The sequence below is a fragment of the Eptatretus burgeri genome, chromosome 5 (genome assembly GCF_056783735.1).
Source record: "Eptatretus burgeri isolate ZD-2024b chromosome 5, Ebu_testis_v1, whole genome shotgun sequence".
Taxonomy (NCBI): Eukaryota; Metazoa; Chordata; class Myxini; order Myxiniformes; family Myxinidae; genus Eptatretus; species Eptatretus burgeri.
In genome coordinates, this window is record NC_140965.1 from 120540141 (window position 1) to 120564212 (window position 24072).

The 24072-nt window shown below is 45.8% G+C and overlaps 1 protein-coding gene across 3 annotated transcripts in view; it reads left to right on the forward strand.

Annotated features, from left to right (window-relative positions):
- Positions 1-3793: 3793 nt before the first annotated feature.
- The window catches only part of LOC147027249 (glutamate receptor ionotropic, delta-2-like), a 675131-nt gene continuing 654852 nt past the window's right edge, over positions 3794-24072 (forward strand). For 2 of the 3 annotated variants that reach the window (XM_085883507.1, XM_085883509.1), the window contains exons 1-2: positions 3795-4458; positions 8481-8636. In XM_085883507.1, coding sequence (XP_085739633.1) covers positions 4368-4458; positions 8481-8636 — 247 coding nt within the window. In that variant the 5' untranslated portion in view covers positions 3795-4367. Of the gene's footprint in view, positions 4459-8480; positions 8637-24072 lie in introns of all 3 variants that reach the window. The other variant, XM_085883508.1, reaches the window with a different exon arrangement.

The following is a 24072-nucleotide window of genomic DNA, read 5'->3' on the forward strand; positions in this document are numbered from 1 at the left end:
TCATCGGACGCCTGGTCTGGCAATCAGAATTATTTAATATTTTGAATGTGGGTTCAGGGATTCAAATAAAACTTGGTACAATTATGTATAATGATGTAATAATGTGGGTGCAGGCAATGTTGTGGTGTCGAAGAGTGATTGCTCTTCTACTTTTTTTTTTCCTCCACCCTCACTTTTTCACATTCACTCACTTTGAAACTCGTTTTCTCTGCAACCGCTTAAGTGAATAATACAAAACTTATATAATCGGAGCGTCTACCCATGGATCACTTCCTAAACAAAGATATGATTGGATGGAAAATGTGGCAATCGTTCCAAAAAGTGTGTTTTCTCCAGGCATTGTTTTAGAGTATTTCACGTTTCAGGAATAAACTGTGAAAATAATGAAAAAAAAAATCGTCTTGCACAACCAGTCAAAGAAGTTGAATTTCTTCTTCTCCTCCTCCCTTTATAAGGGGTGACGTCCGATGGCATCAGGTTTGTACCCTACCTTGACCACGATACTCCTCCACCTCACTCTTCTCAGCCAACCCTCTCCAACCACCCCAACCTTACAGATATCTTTCCTCACACAATCCTCCCTTCTCAACTGCAGTCTACCTCTTTTCCTCCTACCTTGCTCCCTCAACCTGTCCACTCTCTTTGCCATTCTCTCTTCCCCCATCCACACCAAGTGTCCAGCCCATCTCGGCCGGAATTTCTCCAATCTCCCCGTCAAGCTCATCTGCACACCAATCTCACCCCTCAGTTCATCCATTCTCCTTATATCCACCCTCTTCACTCCCACATTCCTCCTGACCCAGTTGTTCTCGCAAACCTGAGGCTTTTGTTGTTGTCTCTGTCAGTGTCATGACTTTTCTCGAGAGTCATGTCTTTTCTCGAGACCGTAAAGATAAGCGGGCATTACACACGACATCAGAACCTTCCCTTTCAATTTTCTTGACATCTTTCAGTCTGCCATTACTCTCTCCACCCTCCTCCACACATTCACACCCACCTGAATCCTCCTCTGCAACTCCACCTCGGACTTACCATCCCCGGTCACTGTTCCTCCAAGATACTCAAATCTATTTCCCAGTCTCATCTCCTTCCCATTTAACCTGATATTAAATTGTTTTCTCTGCTGCCTGACCCACATCACTTCAGCCTTTTCCATACTCATCTTCAAGCCCATGCTTCCCAAATGCCTCCTTCCACTCCATCAGTATTTCCTGCATCTCCCACCCACTCTCCACCACAACAGCCAGATCGGTAAACATCGGCTCCATCACCATGATAAACATGAGTGGGCTGAGAGAGCTTCCCTTCCTCAAACCGATGTTCACCCTGAACTCCTCAGACCCAGGACCAACCAAGACTCCTCCCTTCCACCAACCTAACTTCTGCTTCTAGCATATGAACACAACATACGACAAGTATTGCACCATCAGCAAGCTGACCAGATCCCCTCATTACAACATTACAAGTGCGTCCATCTACATGACATATTGTATGTTGTGACTTTGCTGTGCTCAACCTGCTTGCAATCTCCGACATGATTTCAACACTGAAGTTGCACACACTTGGACGACGCAATAATCCCGGATGCGTCGAGCAAGATCAAAAGTGCTTCGCGAGCGACAAACTGGCCACTTGCAGCCAAATTGCGACGGGAGCGAGTTTCCTCGGAGTTTTCAACAGAGTCCCCAAGAAGCGACACTGCACCATGATACAGCACAATCGGCCATGCGACGGATTTCACCCGTAATTTGTCGCAAGCAAAAGTGCTCTTCAAAGCGGCGTGCCGCTTGAAAATGGATTTGGGTGTTTTCGTCGTGGAGGAAATTGAGGAAAGAATGGAAGAAGAGAATGTGCGTTCTTCATGGCAGCAGTTCGTGGCTGGACAGAAGGCAATTTGTATTCCGTGCGCGTGCGCCGCACGAAGCGCTGCAACTCCAGCGCACTGATGTATGGATGCTGCGAGTGCGGACAGGCGGCAAGGCACAGCGACTGTGCGAACCTTGAACACTTTGACGTCGCTCATTAAAATTCCCCCGCGCGTTTCAGCATCGTGTGAACGGCTCTTCTGATTAAAGAGGATATTATACTGTTTAAGAAAGCGAGGGAGGCGTATCGGGCTCATCGCGCAGCCAAGGCTATCAGAGCAACAACTGTCATGTACGTGTGTGTGTCATATATATATATATATATATATATATATATATATATATATATATATATATATATATATATATATATATATATATATATATATATATATATATATATATATATATATATATATATATATATCACAGGTGATATAATTAGAGCAAGCTTGTTTGTGATATGCTTTGTTTGTTTGTTTGTTCCTTATACATTTCCAAACCTATGAGCCATTTCCCCCAAAATTCGCTGTCCCCTATTATCCCCCCCCACGGAAAGTCAGTCACAAAAAAAAATTTCAATCCATTCTGGAAGTCGTGAAAAAACATCAAATCACGGTGCTTTGACACAGAGAGCATCGTACGTCTCGTCTCCCCCTTGGTGGGGAAAGGGGGTAGAACTTCATGGCCACTCCTCACGTCCTCGAGCACAGGTGATTCTCTCTGTTGGGAATCGAACCAATTACATGGAAATATTTCTATTCCGTACGTAGAACGTCAGACACAAAGTGTGCACCGCCATCACAGGGCGATGTTCACAGAGTGCAAGGACTGGTCGTGCGATCCTGTGTGACCACAAACAAGTGAATGAGGAGGCCATTTGGCCCATCCTTGCCGTGTTGCATTCCCGAGTTGATGTTCGCTGCAGCTTTAAACAACGATCTTGTTAACGTTTTAATAAAGCCTGAATAAACCGATCGGTGCGTTTAAAATGTGCACCTTGTCCCTCTCTGTTGGTCGTCGCGATTCACTGGGATTCCTTAATGGTGGCACCAACAGGAGCACGTGGATGGACACAGTTCGTGAAATTGTCACAACAACTTATAACTTCAGATCGTGCTCAGTATATAGTACAGTGTGCGCAGTTTCGGAGACGTCTCGACATGGACTTGTTCGTCGCACCATCAATGGCGATGTTCAAGCTTCCATTTCCCACACTCACGGGACTTGCGTGGGGGAAACATTCTTGGGACTTGTTTGTTGGTTTTTATTGACAATTCGGTGCCTCTTTTACCCCCCCCTCCCCCCGAGTGAACTAATGCTGGGAAATGATAGTTTCGTGTTCTGCGACCACAACGTCACCAACGTCATCGGCACGATCCGAAGGGTCCGAGTTCGGCCGCCATCGATGCAGCACGTGGTCCAGGCGCGGACCCCCGCGATTTGCAGCCGCGAGGTGACGACTTTAACAGGAGCGGACAGGCGACGGGAAACGAGCAGCACTCGGGATCTTGGTGGCCGTGCTTAAGTTCGTGTTGCCGGCAGTGCGATTCACCACGACGTTGAAACGAGCTGTTGCTCGGCGATGTCGCCGCACGGATGAAGTGCCAGCTAAGCACGTTTAAACACCGACACGTTCGACTCGGACGTTTGGTATTTTTTCGACCGTTACGCACATGAGGGGTGGGGGAGTTCGAAGGAAACCTGTTTTACGATTCAAATTGGTCCTTCGACGCTGTGGGGGCAAGGAGGGGGGCGGGGGGGGTGGTCGTGACTCGTTTGCGCATCGTAGTGTGCGTGAGAGCAGTAGTGCGAGTGCGAGACCAGAAAGCGATAGCCGGGAAGGTTCGACACGAGCAGCACAGGAGGGCCCAGTGAGGGCACGGACGCAGCGCGCCCCGCACATTCGCTCGTGGAGAGGGGCCGAGGGGAGGGGGAAGGGGGACGTGAAGAGAACGCGTGCGGAGGCGTGCGGGCCGTGCACAACGGTCCAGGCCCACGCGGGCTCCGCTCAGGGCGCGCACGTCCTTAACCGTGCAGGGACCGTGCGTCGTCGCGCCGAATCGAAGGCCGCGCGCGCTTGGACCGGCACGTGGCACGTGGCTGCACGTGCGCGCGCTCTTACTACAGTTATTAATATTCTTATCTTGGTTCAAGTACTTCTTCTTCTTCTTCCTCCATTATTTCTTCTTCTTCTTCGTATTCCTCTTATTGTTACCTGCTGCCCGAGCAGCGCTGACGCTCCGTCGAGCAGGTGCGGATGCTCCACCGTGCTGGCACGTGCACGTACTAAGCGCGTTCACAGTTGTAGTGCCGTGCCGGACGCTGTGCGAGCCCCCCCGTGCCGGGTGCTCGGGGTGCTCGGAGACGCTGGGCACGTGACGGTGAGAGAGCCCGCAATGCCGGCGCTCCGCTCTGGGCAGCGCTAGCCGCCTCCCCGCGTCCAGCCGCGGCGCCGCGCCCCACACTCCGCAGGGCCAGTCGGCACGGAAAGCCGATGCCATGGGAGTTTCCAGGTGCTCCTGGTTCGTCGTTCTCGGGACGTTTTTTGGCTGCTGCGCTGTGGCTTCCGCGGACTCGATCATCCACATAGGTGGGTTTCGCCGCGTCGGGAACGCGCTTACGGGCACGCGCGCCGCGCGCCAGATGTCCGCGCACACGCGAGGGGGGGGGGCGTCTCACCGCGCCAGGTGCTCCGTACCTGGTATTCTTTAACAACCCGGCACGAGCTCGAGGACATATCGAAATCGCTTCGTTTTCCATGAATCGAGTGGTGTTCGTGCGTGTCAGGACCGAACACTGCGCCCGTTTGATGGCGCGGAGCGCGTGTGGCTGCCGTGACCCGTCGGCGGTGCGCGGCGCTCTGGTGCCTTTTGCAAACCAGTCAATTCCCATCCATACTCTCTCCACAAGCGATGACGGCTCGGGGAGTCGGGGATTCGGGATGCTCTCGCTCGGTCGACGTGTGTTTGTGAGGCACGGGGGAGCGCGTGCACCTGCCCTGCACGCGGCCGCCCTCGGGGTAGCCGAGAGAAGAGGAGGTGTGTGTGTGTGTGTGTGTGTGTGTGTGTGTGTGTGTGTGTGTGTGTGTGTGTGTGTGTGTGTGTGTGTGTGTGTGTGTGTGTGTGTGTGTGTGTGTCCAGATCGATGCGCCTTGGGATGAGTTGTCTCACCTCAAACTTCGTATCATCATCGGTGCCGATGATCGCACATCGCATGCCCAGGAACCAGCAGGAAAGAGCGCGAGGATTTATTGAGAGCATCTCCGTGCACAAACTCCTAATGGTCGCCGCGTTGCAAGCGCTGCGACACGCTGTTCGCGTGAACGTTCACACAACGTGTGCCCTGGTTAAAAAGTCCCTTTTTATCATCGTTGTTAAACACAGCACGGCTCGGGTGCCTCATGTTACCCATTCAAGTTGTTCGGATTAAAGTGAAACCAGTTTCGTTAAAATTTCACTTCCTATAGTCAATGCAACCAACTTTATGTTGGGCTGCGACATTTCATTCCCTATTTCAATGCAATCCCACCGCCCCCAAGTTATCGCGGACTGGAAAGATTGAGCAAAAACCCCGTGAAATAAGCCTGAGGTATACGGCAAGCAGCTGAGAGCGTCGTCGGGTAAGGGATTGTTTCTTTACCTCCAGAGTGACGATTCCAAAGGGCACATGCTGCAGGTATTTCCTGTGATCTGAGAAAAAATATTATGATAAAGGTACACGTGGAGAGAACCAACATAATGAGGTGAAGGTACACCTGGAGAGAACCAAAATAACGAGATATAGGTACACCTGGAGAACCAAAATAATGAGATATAGGTACACCTGGAGAACCAAAATAATGAGATATAGGTACACCTGGAGAGAACTAAAATAATGAGATGAAGGTACACCTGGATAGAACCAAAATAATGAGATGCAGGTACATCTGGAGAGAACCAAAATAATGAGATATAGGTACACCTGGATAGAACCAAAATAATGAGATGCAGGTACATCTGGAGAGAACCAAAATAATGAGATATAGGTACACCTGGAGAGAACCAAAATAATGAGATGCAGGTACATCTAGAGAGAACGAAAATAATGAGATATAGGTACACCGAGAGAGAACGAAAATAATGAGATGAAGGGACACCTGGAGAACCAAAATAATGAGATGAAGGTACACCTGGAGAGAACCAAAATAATGAGATGGAGGTGCACCTGCAGCGAATATAAATAATGTGATGAAGGTACACCTGCAGAAGCAAAATAATGGGATGAAAGTACACCTGGAGAGAACCAAAATAATGAGATAAAGTTACACCTGGAGAACCAAAATAATGAAATGAAGGTACACCTGGAGAGAACCAAAATAATGAGATAAAGGTACACCTGGAGAGAACCAAAATAATGAGATATAGGTACACCTGGAGAACCAAAATAATTAGATGAAGGTACAGCTGGAGAGAAGCAAAATAATGAGATGAAGGTACATCTGGAGAGAACCAAAGTAATGAGATGAAGGTACATCTGGAGAACCAAAATAATGAGATGAAGGTATATCTGGAGAACCAAAATAATGAGATGAAGGTACATCTGGAGAGAAGCAAAATAATGAGATGAAGGTCTATCTGGAGAACCAAAATAATGAGATGAAGGTATATCTGGAGAACCAAAATAATGAGATGAAGGTACATCTGGGGAGAACCAAAATGATGAGATGAAGGTACACATGGAGAACCAAAATAATGAGATGAAGGTACAGCTGGAGAGAACCAAAATAATGAGATGAAGGTACACATGGAGAAGCAAAATAATGAGATGAAGGTACAGCTGGAGAGAACCAAAATAATGAGATGAAGTTACACCTGGAGAGAACCAAAATAATGAGATAAAGTACACCTGGAGAGAACACCTGGAGAGAACCAAAATAATGAGATAAAAGTACACCAGGAGAGAACCAAAATAATGAGATGAAGGTACACCTGGAGAACCAAAATAATGAGATGAAGGTACACCTGGTGAGAACTAAAATAATGAGATAAAGGTAGACCTGGAGAGAACCAAAATAATGAGATGAATGTACACCTGGGGAACCAAAATAATGAGATGAAGGTACACCTGGAGAACCAAAATAATGAGAAATAGGTACACCTGGAGAGAACCAAAATAATGAGATGAATTTACACCTGGAGAGAACCAAAATAATGAGATAAATGTACACCTGGAGAGAATCAAAATAATGAGGTGAAAGTTCACCTGGAGAGAACCAAAATAATGAGATATAGGTACACCTGGGGAGAACCAAAATAATGAGATGAATGTACACCTGGAGAGAACCAAAATAATGAGATGAAGGTACACCTGGAGAGAACCAAAATAATGAGATGAAGGTACACCTGGAGATAACCAAAATAATGAGATGAAGGTACAACTGGAGATAACCAAAATAATGAGATGAAGGTACACCTGGAGATAACCAAAATAATGAGATGAAGGTACACCTGGGGAACCAAAATAATGAGATAAAGGTACACCTGGAGAGAACCAAAATAATGAGATGAAGGTACACCTGGAGATAACCAAAATAATGAGATAAAGGTACACCTGGAAAACCAAAATAATGAGATCTAGGTACACCTGGAGAGAACCAAAATAGTGAGATATAGGTATTCCTGGGGAGAACCAAAATAATGAGATGAAGGTACACCTGGAGAGAAATTTTCAATTTTAAATGATGTCATCTCTGCAGGACCGGTGAGAGAGGTTGCCATTCAATACTTTGCAGAAACCAGAATTGATTAAAAAGGGAAGTTTGTATTTGTAATTTACAATCAACTTTTACTTTTATTTCATGTTACACTGATTTACATTTCCTGGGGGCCTGCAACCCCATTCAGCCCCCTACCCCACCGGTCACACCCTCTGACCATTTTTTGTCACAACATCGTTTTATGATGTGTATAAAATCGGGCACATTGCATAAATGGGATGTGAGCTGATTGGAGTGTTATTGCACACGCGTGCGACATCTGAAAGGTGATTCCAACACCTGTGTTGCATTCCGAGGATGGTACGTGGGACGCACACAACAAGCAGACCCTCATTTAACACTCACTCGATGTTTGAATATTTGACTGGTTTGTGAATGAATGAAATGAAGCAAACATTGAAAATGGAGCAATGTGAATGCAGTGAGGAGACTGGTACACAATCATTGATATAGCTCCTTGTGAACAAAGTGACATCATCACACACACAAACACACACACGAAAGTGGAGTGATATGAAGAAATGCTGATTTTTTACCCTCCCCTCTGATCCCCCCCCGCACCCCCCCCAAACCTTATCTCACCTGTACATGACCGCAAACTCTATAGTCAAAACGCATTCCTCATGTATGACTCAACATCCATGACCTGGCTCAACCTCTACATCCACATGCCGTCGTCCACTTTCAGATTCACCTGGACATGCTCTCGTCTCAACATTCTGGTTGGCATGCACATTGATAGAGTGCTTGCGTATTATCAGGTCCCTGATGACCTCTGCACTGTAGCCTCTCGCTAAGCCGTAATGACGGGCAGGATTTGTTGATGCAAATGCCTCGCTCGTTTTGTTCCCTGACAGGTGCAATATTCGAGAGGTCAACCATGAAGGACGCAGAGGTCTTCGGGCAGGCAGTGGCCGACGTGAACGCAAATGAAGACATTCTTCAAAATGAGAAGATCGCTTATTCCATCAAATATGTGGATGGAAGCAACCCTTTCCAGGCAGTGCAAGAAGGTAAGAGATGGATCAGGCTTTGCAAACCTACAGCCTCTGTGCATCTAGAAACACTGAATCCCTCAACTATCCCAAACAACCTATTAGTCGCTACGCTCAACTCAACATCTCCCACTTTCAGACTGCAGAGAAGCGGAAAACTTTTGTAAATATAAAGTATGTCAGGCGTGAAATAATGAAATGTGTTTGTTTGTATAAACGCTCCTTTGCAAGACATTAAAGTACTCGGAGCGTTTCTTATTATTGCACTGACTTTCAAACTGATCATTACTGAATGTTTATGGCAGGATAAGTTATAACAAACAACACTAAGTTATGTCGATTTGTGTGGATGCTTACGCATTGGATGTTTGTGTTAACATTTTATCAATACATTTTCATACTTAAACTCAGACAAATTGCTCGTGTTTTGGGTCTGTCCAAAGAGCCATGTGCATGTACAGTTCCTATAGTCTGTAAACACCCCCTTTAAAAAAATTCACCTTTTGTTGCCTTATAGCCTGAAATTAAATTACATTAAATCAGACTTTTTCCACCTTTTCTCACACATCGTAACCCACAACTTCCAAGTGAAAAACAAATTCTACAAATTTCAGAAAATTAATTAAAAATACAAAACTAGAATATCTTGGTTAGCGAAGTGTCCACCCCCCTTTTAATAGCAATTGTAAATTAGCTCAGGTGTAACTACTCGCCTTCAAAATCACACACCAAGCTAACTCGCCTCCACCGGTGTGAAATTGCAATTCTGATTATTACCTCTGCCCCCGAAGGTGAAGGAGGTTATGTTTTCACTCCTTTCTGTCTTTGTCTCTATGTCTGTTTGTGTGTAGGATATCTCAAAGTTGTGGACTGATCCAAATGAAATTTGTTTGACAGGTTGGGTGTGATGAGATAAACTGATAAGATTTTGGTGAAGATCCGGATGTGGATCCAGATACTGAAATTCTTTAAGTGATTCTTCACCCTTGAGAGATAGGGCTCAAAAACTATATATAGCACAATATCTCAAAAAGTTGTAAATGTACTTACCTGAAACTTGGTGGACACATTGAGTGTGTGACAAGGAAGAATTGATTCAATTTTGAGGAAGATCTGGATATGAGAATTATTTAATTTCCCAAGTGATTCTTCCCCTTTGAGAGATAGGGCCAAAGCGATTATATTGCGTGCTTTTTCAAAAATGTATTGAGCCTGATATGTTCTTGTGGATCAAGCATTATGTGGCAGAGGTATGCATTCTACTGAATGCCCTTCTAGTTTCAGAATAAAATCAGCTGTTCCTGTAGAATTCCCCTGCTAGGTGGTGCATTTCACAGCAAAGACTCAACCATGAGAACCAGGGAGTTTTCAAAAGACCTCTGGGATAAAGTTGTGGAAAGGCACCGATCAGAGGATGGGAATAAAAAAGATCTCAAAGGCCTTGAATATCATTGGAACACAGTCAAGACAATCATTAAGAAATGGAACTCTTGTTGTACCACTAAGACCCTGCCTAGATTAGGCCGTCCCTCCAATCTGGATGACCAAGCAAGAAGGAGATTGATCAGAGAAGCCACCAAGAGGCCAATGACAACTTTAAAAGACCTTCATGCCTTTATGGCAAAGGCTGGTCAATGTGTGCATGTGAAAACAATATCACAAGCACTTCACAAGTCTGGCCTGCATGGAAGGGTGGCAAGAAGGGAGCCATTACTCAAAAAAGCCCACCTTGAGTCCCATTTGAGGTATGCAAAAATCACTTCAGAGATTCTGAAACCATGTGGCAAAAAGTTTTGTGGTCTGACAAAACCAAGATGGAACTTTTTGGCCTAAATGCAAAACGTTACATTTGGAGCAAACCCAACACAGTACATCACTCAAAGAACACCATCCCTACTGTGAAGCATGGTGGTGGTAGCATCACATGATAGGGATGTTTTTCATCAGCAGGGATTGGGACACTTGACAGGTGAGAAGGGAAAATGGATGGAGAAAAATACAGAAAAATCTGAGAGTAAAACCTGCTGCCCTCTGCAAGAAAGCTGAAATTGGGACGGAAGTTCACCTTTCAGCATGACAATGACGCGAAGCACAGAGCCAAAGCTACACTGGAATGGCGAAGGAATAAAAAGATAAATCTCCTTGAGTGGCCCAGTTAGAGCCCCGACCTAAATCCTATTGACTATCTGTGGCAAGATTTGAAGATTGCTGTCCAACAACACTTTCCACGCAACTTGACTGAGCTTGAACAGTTTTCTACAGAAGAATGGGCAAGTATTGCTGAATTCAAGGTGTGAAGTTGGTAAAGAACTTCTTCCTCTTAACTTCCTCCTCGTCTTCCTCGATTTCTTTTTTTTTTTACACTTCCATGACCTAATCTGTTGAACTCTCTCATACATTAATATTAACAACAAAAACGATCTTATAATGCTTCATCTTCCTCTCTCACACATGTGGTACTCTTTACTGTTTCACAATGCACTACTCTTCTGCTATTTTAACAGACTGCTCTCATTTCGACCTCTCCTTCATTCCTTGCCTAAAAAATCCAACTATTACAGCGCTTCTTCTCTCCATGCTCTGAATTCGCCTTCATTGCATCCATCAAGAATTGTGATAAATCGCATCTCTGACCTAAAACTTTTAAAAACCACAGTTTGCCATGGATGCTCGCTTTCCATCAACCATTCTTTTTTTCCAACTTCAGTGCCAACTCACCCCCCTCACCCCTCACTCTCACTCTCAAAGCAACCATCCCACTCTTCTCCCTCCAAGCCTCCCTCTCACCTCTTTCAAAAATTCCCCCTCACCTTTCTCCCACCTTTCATCCCCCTCACTCTTCCTTCTCTAAGTTGCCCCCCTCTCATCCACCAACCTGCCTCCCTCCACTGCCCTCTCACCTCCATCTCTTCACTCCACCTCCTCAAATCCTCAACTGCCATCTTCCTTGTCTCTTGTCCCCCCTCTCTCCCAGCACCACAGAGCCTTTTCTACTCCTCATTCGGCCCCCTCCCCTCACTATTCTGCAATACCCCACACTCCTTCAGCAACCCTCCTTACCTCCCCCCCTCGTCCCTCGTCCTACCCTCCCCCGCCCCCTCCACCTCCTGCACCCAAAGCCTCCTCCCCTACCTCTTCATTAAAAGTGTGGACCTCAAATATCCGGGGCCTTCGCTCAAACCTTTCAGATCTTTCCATGCAGGTTGCCACTGACAAACCCGACATTATCTGCCTAACAGAAACTTTCCTCTCCCAAGACGTGTCTGACTCCCAAGTATCTCTCCCTGATTACTCCCTCTTACGGTATGACAGACCTGAGCCTCGTCCTGGTGGAGGTGTTGCTCTCTTCATCAAAGACTCTATTCCTCACTCTCCCTGCACTGCCCTCACTCCCCCACACCCCCAGGAATACCTCTGGCTTCGGCTTCCCCTCCAATCCCACCTCATGTTTATATGTGTACTGTACCGTCCACCGAACAGTGATGACTCCATCTACACCTCACTCTCCGAAAACATGGACCATCTTCTATCTTCTCATCCAAACTCTCTCTTCCTCTTATGTGGCGACTTCAATTGTCATCACGCCAGTTGGCTAGGTGTGGGTACCTCTCTCACCTGCCATGGGACATCAGCAAAAGCTTTCTGTGACTCATTGGGACTGACTCAATCGGTCAACTTCCCGACCCGGATCTCAACCAATGGTACTCCATCTCTTCTGGATCTGATTTTGACAAATTTCCCTGACAATATCTGCTGCTCTTCCTTCGCTCCAATCGGTTCTTCTGACCACGTCCTTATTAAAGTAGACATCTCTCTGGCTGTTATCAGAGAACCACCTCACCGCCGTCGAGTCTGGCATTTCACTCAAGCCGACTGGCAGGGTCTCCGAGCAGCCATCAAACTTACAGACTGGTCTCCTATCACTACTTTCTCAAACATCAACTCATCCTGGGAATTCTTTCAAAGAAACTTGCTCTCCCTCATGCACAGATTTATCCCCTCTCGTGTTCAGTTGTCTTACCCTTCCTCCCGCCCTTGGTTTACTGAAGCTTGTGGCGAGGCAGTTGTCCTGAAACAACTTGCCTTTTCCTCATGGAAAGCAAACCCAACTGAGGGCAATCTCAGTTCTTTCCACAAAGCTCGGAACAAGTGTGTATCTACCCTCAGGAGAGCCAGAAAACAACATCTTTCTCATCTCAAGTCTGAACTCTCAAACCTCTCTCCCTCCTCAAAATCCTGGTGGCGTTTAATCAAATCTGTTTCTGGTGTATGTTCCCCCTCCATCCCCTCCCTTTCCTCAAATGGCCGCACTGCTGATTCCACACGTGATAAAGCTGAATGTCTAAACTCGGTGTTTGCAGCTAAATCTTGTGTCCTAAACCCATCACTATCTCTACCCACCTTACCCAGTCGCACCCAACTGTCCCTGGACTCTGTATCCTTTTCTCCTGACAAGGTGGAGAGCTTGCTTTCAAACCTCGAGTCAGATTCTGCAACCGGTCCAGACGGCATCAGCCCACGTGTCCTCAAAGCCTGCTCTTCTGCTCTTGCTCACCCTCTCTCTGTTCTATTCACCCTCTCATTTTCCCAAGGTCATCTGCCATCTGCTTGGAAATCTGCTTACATCACTGCCCTGCATAAAAAAGGTGCAAAAACAGATCCCTGTAACTACAGACCAATCAGCCTTCTCCCAATCATCAGCAAGGTTATGGAATCCATCATCGCTTCAGACATGAAATCCTTCCTCTTCTCCAATGGCTTGATTTCCAATCATCAATTTGGTATCAGACCAGGTCACTCTACCCTGGATATGCTGCTACTGCTCTCCCATCAATGGATGGAGGTCCTCAATGCCAGACAGGGAATCCGAGCCGTATCCCTGGACATATCACGTGCTTTTGACACAGTCTGGCACCCTGCCCTACTCACCAAACTCTCTTCCCATGGTATTCAAGGCCATCTCCACTCATGGCTCGCAGACTTCCTCTCCTGTCGCAGTCAACGTGTGGCCCTAAATGGAGTTCTTTCATCCCCTCTTCCTGTGCAGGCTGGAGTTCCTCAAGGTAGCGTTCTGGGCCCTGTTCTTTTTCTGGTTTTCATCAATGATCTCTCGGACTCTCTGGAAAATCCTCTATTTCTCTTTACCGATGACTCCACCCTCTGCCGTACCATCTGTCATCCCTCAGACCGGCAAGCAGCAGCTTCTTCGCTCACTGCAGATCTGGATAAAATCACAAACTGGTCCAACAAGTGGAACATGTCTTTCAATCCAGACAAATCTCACACTCTCACTATGTCTCTTCGAAAGGACTGTTTACAAAACCCCCCCATCCACTTTCTCAACAATCCTCTGGAAGAAGTCTTTTCTTCAAAGCTTCTGGGTCTCACTATCTGCCATGACCTTTCCTGGGAAAGTCACATTTCCAACCTTGCCTCAAAAGCCAGTCGCCGACTGGGAATCCTCCGTCGTGCAAAGTCCTTCCTCGGCCCTCTTGAGCTCCTGACCACTTACAAAGCTTTTGTCCATAGCCTGATGGAGTACTGCTCTCCCCTCTGGGCTGGTGCTCCTGCCTCCCACCTTTCTCGACTTCACGCTGTCGAAACCAGGGCTTTTAAGATCATTGGCATCTCCCGCAATGAAGCTGAGTCTTTGGGCCTCTCACTCAATCACCGCAGGTTGGTCGGTGGTCTTTCTGTCTTCTACCGACTCCTCTCCAGCCTTGCCCCCCTGCTCTCTCTGCGATTTGTCCCAACCACATTTCCACAGGGCGCTCAAGGTCCGCCAACAACCCCCTTCTGGTAAAACTACCAAAATCACGAATCACTGCTCATCTTCACTCTTTCATTCCTCTTTTTTCCCGCCTTTGGAATAAACTTCCTCACTCTATTCTTTCCCATTCTTCCCTCCAGGCTTTCAAAACAGCTGTTCACCACCACCTCTTATCTTCCCCCATCCAAATCCTCGATCTTTTCTACCCCCGATAATCCACCCAAGCCCACTTCCTTCAATTCTCCTGCTTTCCTTCCTGAAAGTCCCTGAAATGTCCATCTTCTCCTCGCCATGTTCCCCGTACCATCCCCATCCCTCTCCCTTCCACAGTTCACCTAATGTGTCTGTTCCCCACTGTTTTGTCCCTTCCACTCCCGCCCCTCTTGTCTCATGCCTCCTTGCTGTGAGTTGTGTGTTCGCTCTCATACGAGCCTCGACCAAGGTATACAAAAAAAAAAAAAAAAAAAAAAAAAAACTATCTCAACAGTAATTGCTGTCAAAGGTGCTTCCACCCAGTATTAACTCAGGGGGGTGGACACTTATCCAATGAAGATATTCTAGTTTTGTATTTTAAATTAATTTTCTGAAATTTGTTGAATTTGTTTTTCACTTGTAAGTTATGGGTTATGATGTGTAAATAAAGGTGTAAAAAGTCTGATTTCATGTAATTTAATTCCAGGTTATAAGTCAACAAAAGGTGAAAATTTTGAAAGGGGTGTGGACATTCTAGAGGCACTGTATATATATATATATATATATATATATATATATATATATATATATATATATATATATATATATATATATATATATATATATATATATATATATATTTCAAATGTTGTTGAATACCGAGATGGAATGATCTTTTCACCTGAATAATGTTTAGAGGTTCATGATATAGAGTGCATGAATAAAGCATATGGATTATTATCAATAATATTATTTTGAGCTCTTGGCCCTCTTTGGTTTGTTGGGTCTTGTCTTCAACTATTAACATTTTTACTTCTATTACAATCACGACTAGAGTACGATTATATGCACACATTTGTTTTGTAATGTTCACGATTTCAAGTAGTTGTGAAAGTAAATCCCATTTGTTGGTTCTTCGCTGCATTTTAGATTCTCTGTACTGTATCAGCAGATACGCTCTTTCCTACCGCATTTAATCGGTGCCCAAACGACTCGCGTGAAAGGCCTTGAGCCGTCATCTTTGTTCACTGAATGTTTACATCTTTAGTTCATATAATTGGGCAATGAGCTTCAGCTATTAAATAAATGATGAGGCCGACACTGATGAATTCCAGAATATGAATCAGCCATGTAGAACTGCAAGTTTGTAACAGTCACATACTCGTACAATGACCTGATACATGCATACATGAGTAGTACCAATAGGTTTGTAGACTTGCAATACAAACTCAATCCTTCACATTTACACATTATTTTACACAACGGTTTTCACACAATGGTTTAAAAAAAACAGTTTTAAGATTTCAACTGAGAGATGAGCTCTGTTTTCCATTTCAACTTCTGTTTCAGCTGCAGATTGAAAACTCATTCATTCATTTTCTTATTATTCTCATTAATGAAGTGTTTTTCTCATTAATTTGTACAACCATACAAGATGTGTATAAGGGTTGCTGTAAAAGTTATCAAAACAACATACTGTGCTTACAAAAGCACAAAAATATCAACGTTTTAAATTGTTATATTGAATATATATATATATATATATATATATATATATATATATATATATATATATATATATATATATATATGTATGACATACACTGTATATAATTAGTATTATAATCTTTCTCCCTTGTTATATGTACCTACACATTTATAAGTTTTAACAAATGTCACTGTTTATTGGACTATTGTAAGTACCTCATTGTAATAACTTTTATAATGCCCCTGCTACGTACATATATATGTACATGCACATATAATTAACTAGTTGGTTCACCCAATCAAGATCGGGATAATTATACATTGATAAACCATTGAGAAGATTGATGTTAAAAGGTGTAGTAAAAGTTAACCCGGGAGTGCACCATGGCAAGGATGGGCCAAATGGACCTTGTTTGAGGACAGTATCTCTCTGTCTCATGTTGTCTTGTTTTTTTTCTTATATGATTTTTCAGACATACACACAAACATACTGGCAATTGCCTGTGGGTGTTGGAAGGGGGGGGGTGGGGGATGTTATTTTGTACCCCTGACCTGACCCTGGTACCCCCAGAATGTGTGCAAAATTTGATGCAGATATGTGTTGCGCTGTGGAATTATATACAAATCAAAGAAAGGGCTTCACACACACATGCACACCCTTGCCTCTACAGAGACTGTAGGGTACTACTGTATCTTGAAAGATGTCAATTCATTTTCTCATGAACATTTTAATCAATTAGTCCACAGAGGTAACACAGACAATCACAATGGTGATTATATCTTTGAGATTCATTGAAAAATTTTCAATTTAATCCCGATGGTGACATTGAGCTGGTCATTCAGATTTCTGTTAATCATTTGTCGTATCATTTGTGCATCATTGATTGGCATAACCATTGCATTATTACCTTGAAAGCAGCAACCGACGTCCTTTTCCATCGGCATACATGTATAAAACCATTCAAATATTAACAGTAAAATATTTTGTGTTGAACATAATTTTTTACCTTCAAAAGTTGACATGATACCTGGAGTATTTCAGTGGAGCTGCCACGACTGTTTTGGAAGATAATAATATGCAATAATTTTTTGTAACGCGTGATGAAATCAACCATATGTGAAGTCTTTCACCGGTGAATTATGACTTCATATCACAGCACTCTTCTTTCGATCTCAAACGTTTGATTTATCTCCTCAAACCACCACATTTGTACTTTGCTTGTATGTGAGATGGATGAGTTGAGCAATGTTCTCTGACTTGCATCATCATCGTCGGTTGTGTAGGCAGAGATGGGTGTGTGATGTCCTTTATTGAATGTTTTTGCTCTATTTTGAGCTTTTTTACAATCTTCTTTAAGTGACTTTTCCACATCCATCGTGAAACATTTCTATTTCCAGCTGTCTTTCTTCTACCCTTTCTTTAATGACTCGGGCCTTGCAACATTTTACTTTTTGAATTTATGAGACAACTCAAACAGTATGAGTTTTGCTGAAGATCTTTCCAAATGAAGAGCTCAAGTCGGTGGTTCACCCTTGCCAATGGTCAGGAAAGACCTGAGTTTTTGAAATTGTATTTCTAAGGTTAAAATCACTGTTCCGTTTGTTGAGTTATTCTCGGCCAAATGATGGAGTGAATAGAGCAGAATGTTTGTGAAGTACAACATGTTGTGTTGTTATTCAATTCATCAGTGAAGCGACGGGTACTTTTGCGAGTCTGATATAATAACGAGTTCCCGTACAAGAACCTTAAAATCAGGAGGAGGCCATTAGGCCGACTGAAGCCTGCACAATGGCTGCCAACCTTTGTTTTTAAATGTTTCGCATCAAGCAAGGAAGCAGCACATCACATTTTTGAAGTCTTCAGTAAGACTTGGCCGGGGTTTGAACAGCCAACCTCCCAGGTAATTCTCAGCTGGGGTTCGAACGCCAAACTCCTAGACTCTGAGTGGGCGCTCTAACCATTAAGTCACCTTGTTCTCAAAGCTTGCTGAATAATGCATGTATTGGGGATTAGGCTACTGCAAAATGTAATTTTTCTTAAAAAAAAAAAAAAAACTGATTGGATGATTTACAAAACAGATGTTTACCTCATCTAAATATTTATTTATAGCCTATGGTTTTTGAATATTCACGAAGCAGAATCTCTCACATGTAATTTATGAGGATGCTGTATTGTTTTCAGCCTCGAAAAGCATTTTGCGCTTCTCTCCATTCTCATTGCCCTTTTGAATTGAAATTACTCTCAATGAACAAGGGCTGGGTATAACCAGCCAGGTATTAATTCCACATTGCTAGGTCAATGGATCTGGTAGCAGAATGAAAGTGCTCGCTAAGTGTCAGATGAAAATGTTAACACTCGGATGAAAGAAGTGTCAATGGCTGTGAATTTTGCCGGTAGATGAGCTTTGTTGACAGCAATTAAAAAAACAGATATTTTCCGGCCTGTTTCGGTGTTGTGAGAAGCCTACGTTTGATGTTGTCAAGCCTGGATGGGAATTAAATAGAACATAAAAAATCAATCGCAATTCACAAAATTGATAGTCTCCGGTTCAGGCTGTTCGTGCAGGCACAGTGAAATTTGAGCTCCTCCATCCCACCTCACAAAAGCCGAGTTTGTGGAACCGGATTCGGCCTGGTGTGTGTGTGTGTGTGTGTGTGTGTGTGTGTGTGTGTGTGTGTGTGTGTGTGTGTGTGTGTGTGTGTGTGTGTGTGTGTGTGTGTGTGTTTGTATTGTCAAGGCCCAGATGCCATTTTTCAAGGCCTTACTCGGAGAGAAAGTGTGCCCTGCTAGAGCTTTAGCACTGGATGTATTCCCGCTCCTGGGTATCTTATTTCAATTTTACTCAACTCCATAATATAAGACCTGTCACTTCGCTGATGGGAATATCAATTTTTGCTGTGATGGCTAATCAATACGGCAAGAAGAAGGATTCCTGGGGGTGGCAACCAGCATTGCAAGTTGGCGTTTGCAGTTTCGCCATGTGTACCTGTGCAGCCATAAATAAAAAATGAAAATTTTTTTTTTTTTCCGTCCAAACCTTCCCAGGATTTCCCTGAATCCATGGTAGTTCGATTTATTGAAATCCGTTAGTCGGTTCGCAAGTTATAACACAACAAACAGACAGAGAGACAGACAGACGCGGCTCATTTATGATATCTTCTTCTCCGCCAACCACAAAACAAGCCTTCACTTGTTTCATGTGACATGACGCGTTGGTATTCTGTAATGGTGAAAACACTTGAGTGACTTTCAGGGGATGGCATGAATAAAGGAAGCTTACAAACGAGCACAAACAGGTTGTCCTATGTTTAGAAACATCTGCCCATTCTCAACAACGATATGATGCAGTCACGTGCAATGCGGCAGCGTCGTCCGCCCACCTTTGAACTGGTTTTGATCACATGTGCTTTGCCTTGCTGTCGACATCTTGTGCTCATCCTTGGGATATTTTTGTGCCCAACTACAAATAATAATCTTTCAAGAAACCCTTCACCATGAGTGGAAAACGTTGTGGAAATCCTCCTGCCAAGATGTCCCGTCACACAGGCAACAATGTATGGTGTGTGGAGGAAGCTCTGACCGAAGTGCATCCATGATTTCCATCGCCTTGCCAGTATCCCTGATATTTAGAAGCAAATTGTAAGACTGGCAAGGGAGATTGGCTTTGATGAGGTAGATGAGGAACAATTGAGGAAACTGCAGGAGTCACATGGGGATGACCTCACGAATGAGGACTTGATGCAGCTTGAACAGCAATGGGCATTTCAGTGTGAGGAAGAAGCTGAACTGCCAACACCACCTCCAAAACAACTGACAACAAAAACCATGTCAGAAGCCTTCAAGCATCGTGGAAAAGCGATCGCCGTGGTCACACACACAATGATCCAAATATGGAACGAAGCAGCAAGTTCAAGAGGGTGATCAAACATGGCACACAGAGATACAAGGAAATGCACAAAAATAATAAAATGCAAGCACAACAGACTTGTATTGACAGCTTCTTTAAGCCTCAAATGCCAGCAACTACACAGCAGAAGCCCGTCCATCAACCTCAGCAGAAGCCCGTCCATCAACCTCAGCAGAAGCCCGTCCATCAACCTCAGCAGAAGCTCGTCCATCAACCTCAGCAGAACAATGTCCATCAACCTCAGCAGAACAACGTCCATCAACCTCAGCAGAACAACGTCCATCAACCTCAGCAGAACAACGTCCATCAACCTCAGCAGGACCCCATCCATCAACCTCAGCAGGACCCGGTCCATCAACCTCAGCAGGACCCGGTCCATCAACCTCAGCAGGACCCGGTCCATCAACTTCAGCAGGACTCCGTCCATCAACTTCAGCAGTAACCCGTCCATCAACCTCAGCAGGACCCCGTCCATCAACTTCAGCAGCAACCCTCCATCAACCTCAGCAGGACCCCTTCCATCAACCTCAGCAGGACCCCGTCCATCAACCTCAGCAGGACCCCATCCATCAACCTCAGCAGGACCCCGTCCATCAACCTCAGCAGGACCCCGTCCATCAACCTCAGCAGGACCCCGTCCATCAACCTCAGCAGGACCCCGTCCATCAACCTCAGCAGGACCCCGTCCATCAACCTCAGCAGGACCCCGTCCATCAACCTCAGCAGGACCCCGTCCATCAACCTCAGCAGGACCCCGTCCATCAACCTCAGCAGGACCCCGTCCATCAACCTCAGCAGGACCCCGTCCATCAACCTCAGCAGGACCCCGTCCATCAACCTCAGCAGGACCCCGTCCATCACCCTCAGCAGGACCCAGTCCATCAACCTCAGCACGACCCCGTCCATCAACCTCAGCAGGACCCCGTCCATCAACCTCAGCAGGACACCGTCCATCAACCTCAGCAGGACCCGGTCCATCAACCTCAGCAGGACCCGGTCCATCAACCTCAGCAGGACCCGGTCCATCAACCTCAGCAGGACCCGTTCCATCAACCTCAGCAGGACCCGGTCCATCAACCTCAGCAGGACCCGGTCCATCAACCTCAGCAGGACCCGGTCCATCAACCTCAGCAGGACCCGGTCCATCAACCTCAGCAGGACCCGGTCCATCAACCTCAGCAGGACCCGGTCCATCAACTTCAGCATGACCCCGTCCATCAACTTCAGCAGGACCCCGTCCATCAACCTCAGCAGGACCCGGTCCATCAACCTCAGCAGGACCCGGTCCATCAACCTCAGCAGGACCCGGTCCATCAACCTCAGCAGGACCCGGTCCATCAACCTCAGCAGGACCCGGTCCATCAACCTCAGCAGGACCCGGTCCATCAACCTCAGCAGGACCCGGTCCATCAACCTCAGCAGGACCCGGTCCATCAACCTCAGCAGGACCCGGTCCATCAACCTCAGCAGGACCCGGTCCATCAACCTCAGCAGGACCCGGTCCATCAACTTCAGCAGGACCCCGTCCATCAACCTCAGCAGGACCCGGTCCATCAACCTCAGCAGGACCCGGTCCATCAACCTCAGCAGGACCCGGTCCATCAACCTCAGCAGCATCCGTGCGTCAACCTCAGCAGAATCCGTCCGTCAACCTCAGCAGGACCCCGTCCATCAACCTCAGCAGGACCCCGTCCATCAACCTCAGCAGGACCCCGTCCATCAACCTCAGCAGGACCCCGTCCATCAACCTCAGCAGGACCCCGTCCATCAACCTCAGCAGGACCCCGTCCATCAACCTCAGCAGGACCCCGTCCATCAACCTCAGCAGGACCCCGTCCATCAACCTCATCAGGACCCCGTCCATCAACCTCAGCAGGACCCCGTCCATCAACCTCAGCAGAATCCCGTCCATCAACCTCAGCAGGACCCCGTCCATCAACCTCAGCAGGACCCCGTCCATCAACCTCAGCAGGACCCCGTCCATCAACCTCAGCAGAACCCGTCCATCAACCTCAGCAGGAGCCAGTGTGTTACCATTCTACAACTTCAGGGCGAAAGTGCCAGCCCAACAGAATCCTCAGCACCATCAGAAATCAGGGCGTCAATTCCAACATCAAGTATCGACTCTCCGCCACCAATGCTGTGACTCTGAAGACATCTTCAGATGACGAGGCAGACAGGCGTGTGTCTCACTCCCTGTAACATCTCCCCTCCCCACCTGCACCTCCCATCAAGCAATCTTGACTCGACATTTTGGTGAATACCCCTGTAACTGTTCATTAAATGACGATTTGAATTTTATTTGTGTTCTTTATTGATTTGTCTGTAATATGTAGTTAAGTGAAGTTTAAGTTAGGTTAGGGTGACCAAAATTTTCGGTGGAAACGCATCCCCCCCCCCCCATTATAACATGAGAGTCTTTGGGAATATCACATCTGAACATAGTTTTGAATAAAGTCGCGTTTTCTCGGAACGCATCCACGACGTATGTTGGAAACGTGCTGTGTACATTTCAATTTGTATTTCACTCCATAACGCTTCTCATTTCTCTTGAATATATTTCTGCTCCCGTTTCTCCATGCCCCTCCCAGTCTGTTCTCCAAACTGAATCTACATTAAATATAAACGCTTCTTTTAAAAAAAAAAAACATTTTAAAGAATGCATTTCATCCCTTGTTTCTCGTTCACAAATGCTTCACATGTTCTGCTTCTCCACCATGACATATCTCTTCTTCTTCAAAAGGATTATTTTTCTGGGGTTTATGTCTGCTTTGTGCCTCAACCACAAACCTCACCCCTCCCCCACAACCCCATAACACAACCTCATACAGTACAGCTTTTCTCCGTGTGTTTAACAACCATTCTAATCCCCCATCCGATGATCTCTATCTCCATCTGTCAAAATTGGGAATATGGAATCGGGAAAAGCATACATCCAACCCCACCCTCTCAATGCTTCATGTCCCCCACTTTCTGCATCACCTCCTCACCCCACTGTCTCAATACTTTCCCCTCACCCCACCCCTAAATGCTTCCCCTTCACATCACCCTCTAAAACCTCCCCTGCACCGAACACACACCAACCTTCACCTGCACCCCACACACTCAAATTTTCCCCTGCACCCCACACACTCCAACCCTCTCCTGCACCCCACACACTCAAACTTTCATCTGCACACCACACACTCCATCCTTCACTTGCACCCCACACACTCCAACCTTCTGCTGCACCCCACACACTCCAACCTTCACCTGCACCCCACACACTCAAATTTTCCTCTGCACCCCACACCTCAAACCTTTTCCCACTCTCCGCAAATTCAAATCTTCCCTGACACACTCAAACCTTCCTCCTCATCCCACTCCCCCAAAGCCTCACTTTTCCCATGCAAAGTCCCCCCCCCCCACTCAAAAAAAATCCTACACAATCCCAATTCCTCCTCCCCCCATCTCTAACGGTGTTGACGTCAAATATCTGGGGCCTCCGTTCCAACCGGACAGATCTCTAAATCCAGGCCGCTGCCAATAAACTGGGAATCATCTGTTTAATAGAATTCCAGCTCCCAAAGGACAACCCTGACTCCATAGTGTCTCTTCCTGGCTATTGTCTCCTCTGGTTTGATCGAAATTAACTCTGTCTTTGGGGTGGAGTTGCACTATACATCAATAACACAATTTCATACTCTCCTGCACTGCAAGTACACCTCCAAACCCCCAGGAGTACCTCTGGCTGCAATTCCTCTCTGTTCCCACCTCATGTTTGTCTATATCGTACCATCCGATCCTCCCAACAGTGATGACTCCATCTACATCTCTCTCAGATGACATGGACCAACGTTTAATCATTCAACACAGCTCTCTCTTCATCATATGAAGTGGCTTCAATTGTCAACATGCTAATTGGCTGGGTGTTGGTACCTCTCTCACCAACCGTAGCACTTCCCAAAGGACTGCTGTGACTCCATGGGACTGACTCGATATGTGAACTTTCCAACCGTGATTTTTCCCAATGGCAAATCTTCCCTCCAGGATTTGGTGATTACCAACTTCCACATCATTGTATGTTGCTCTTCATCTGCTCCAATTGGCTCATCTG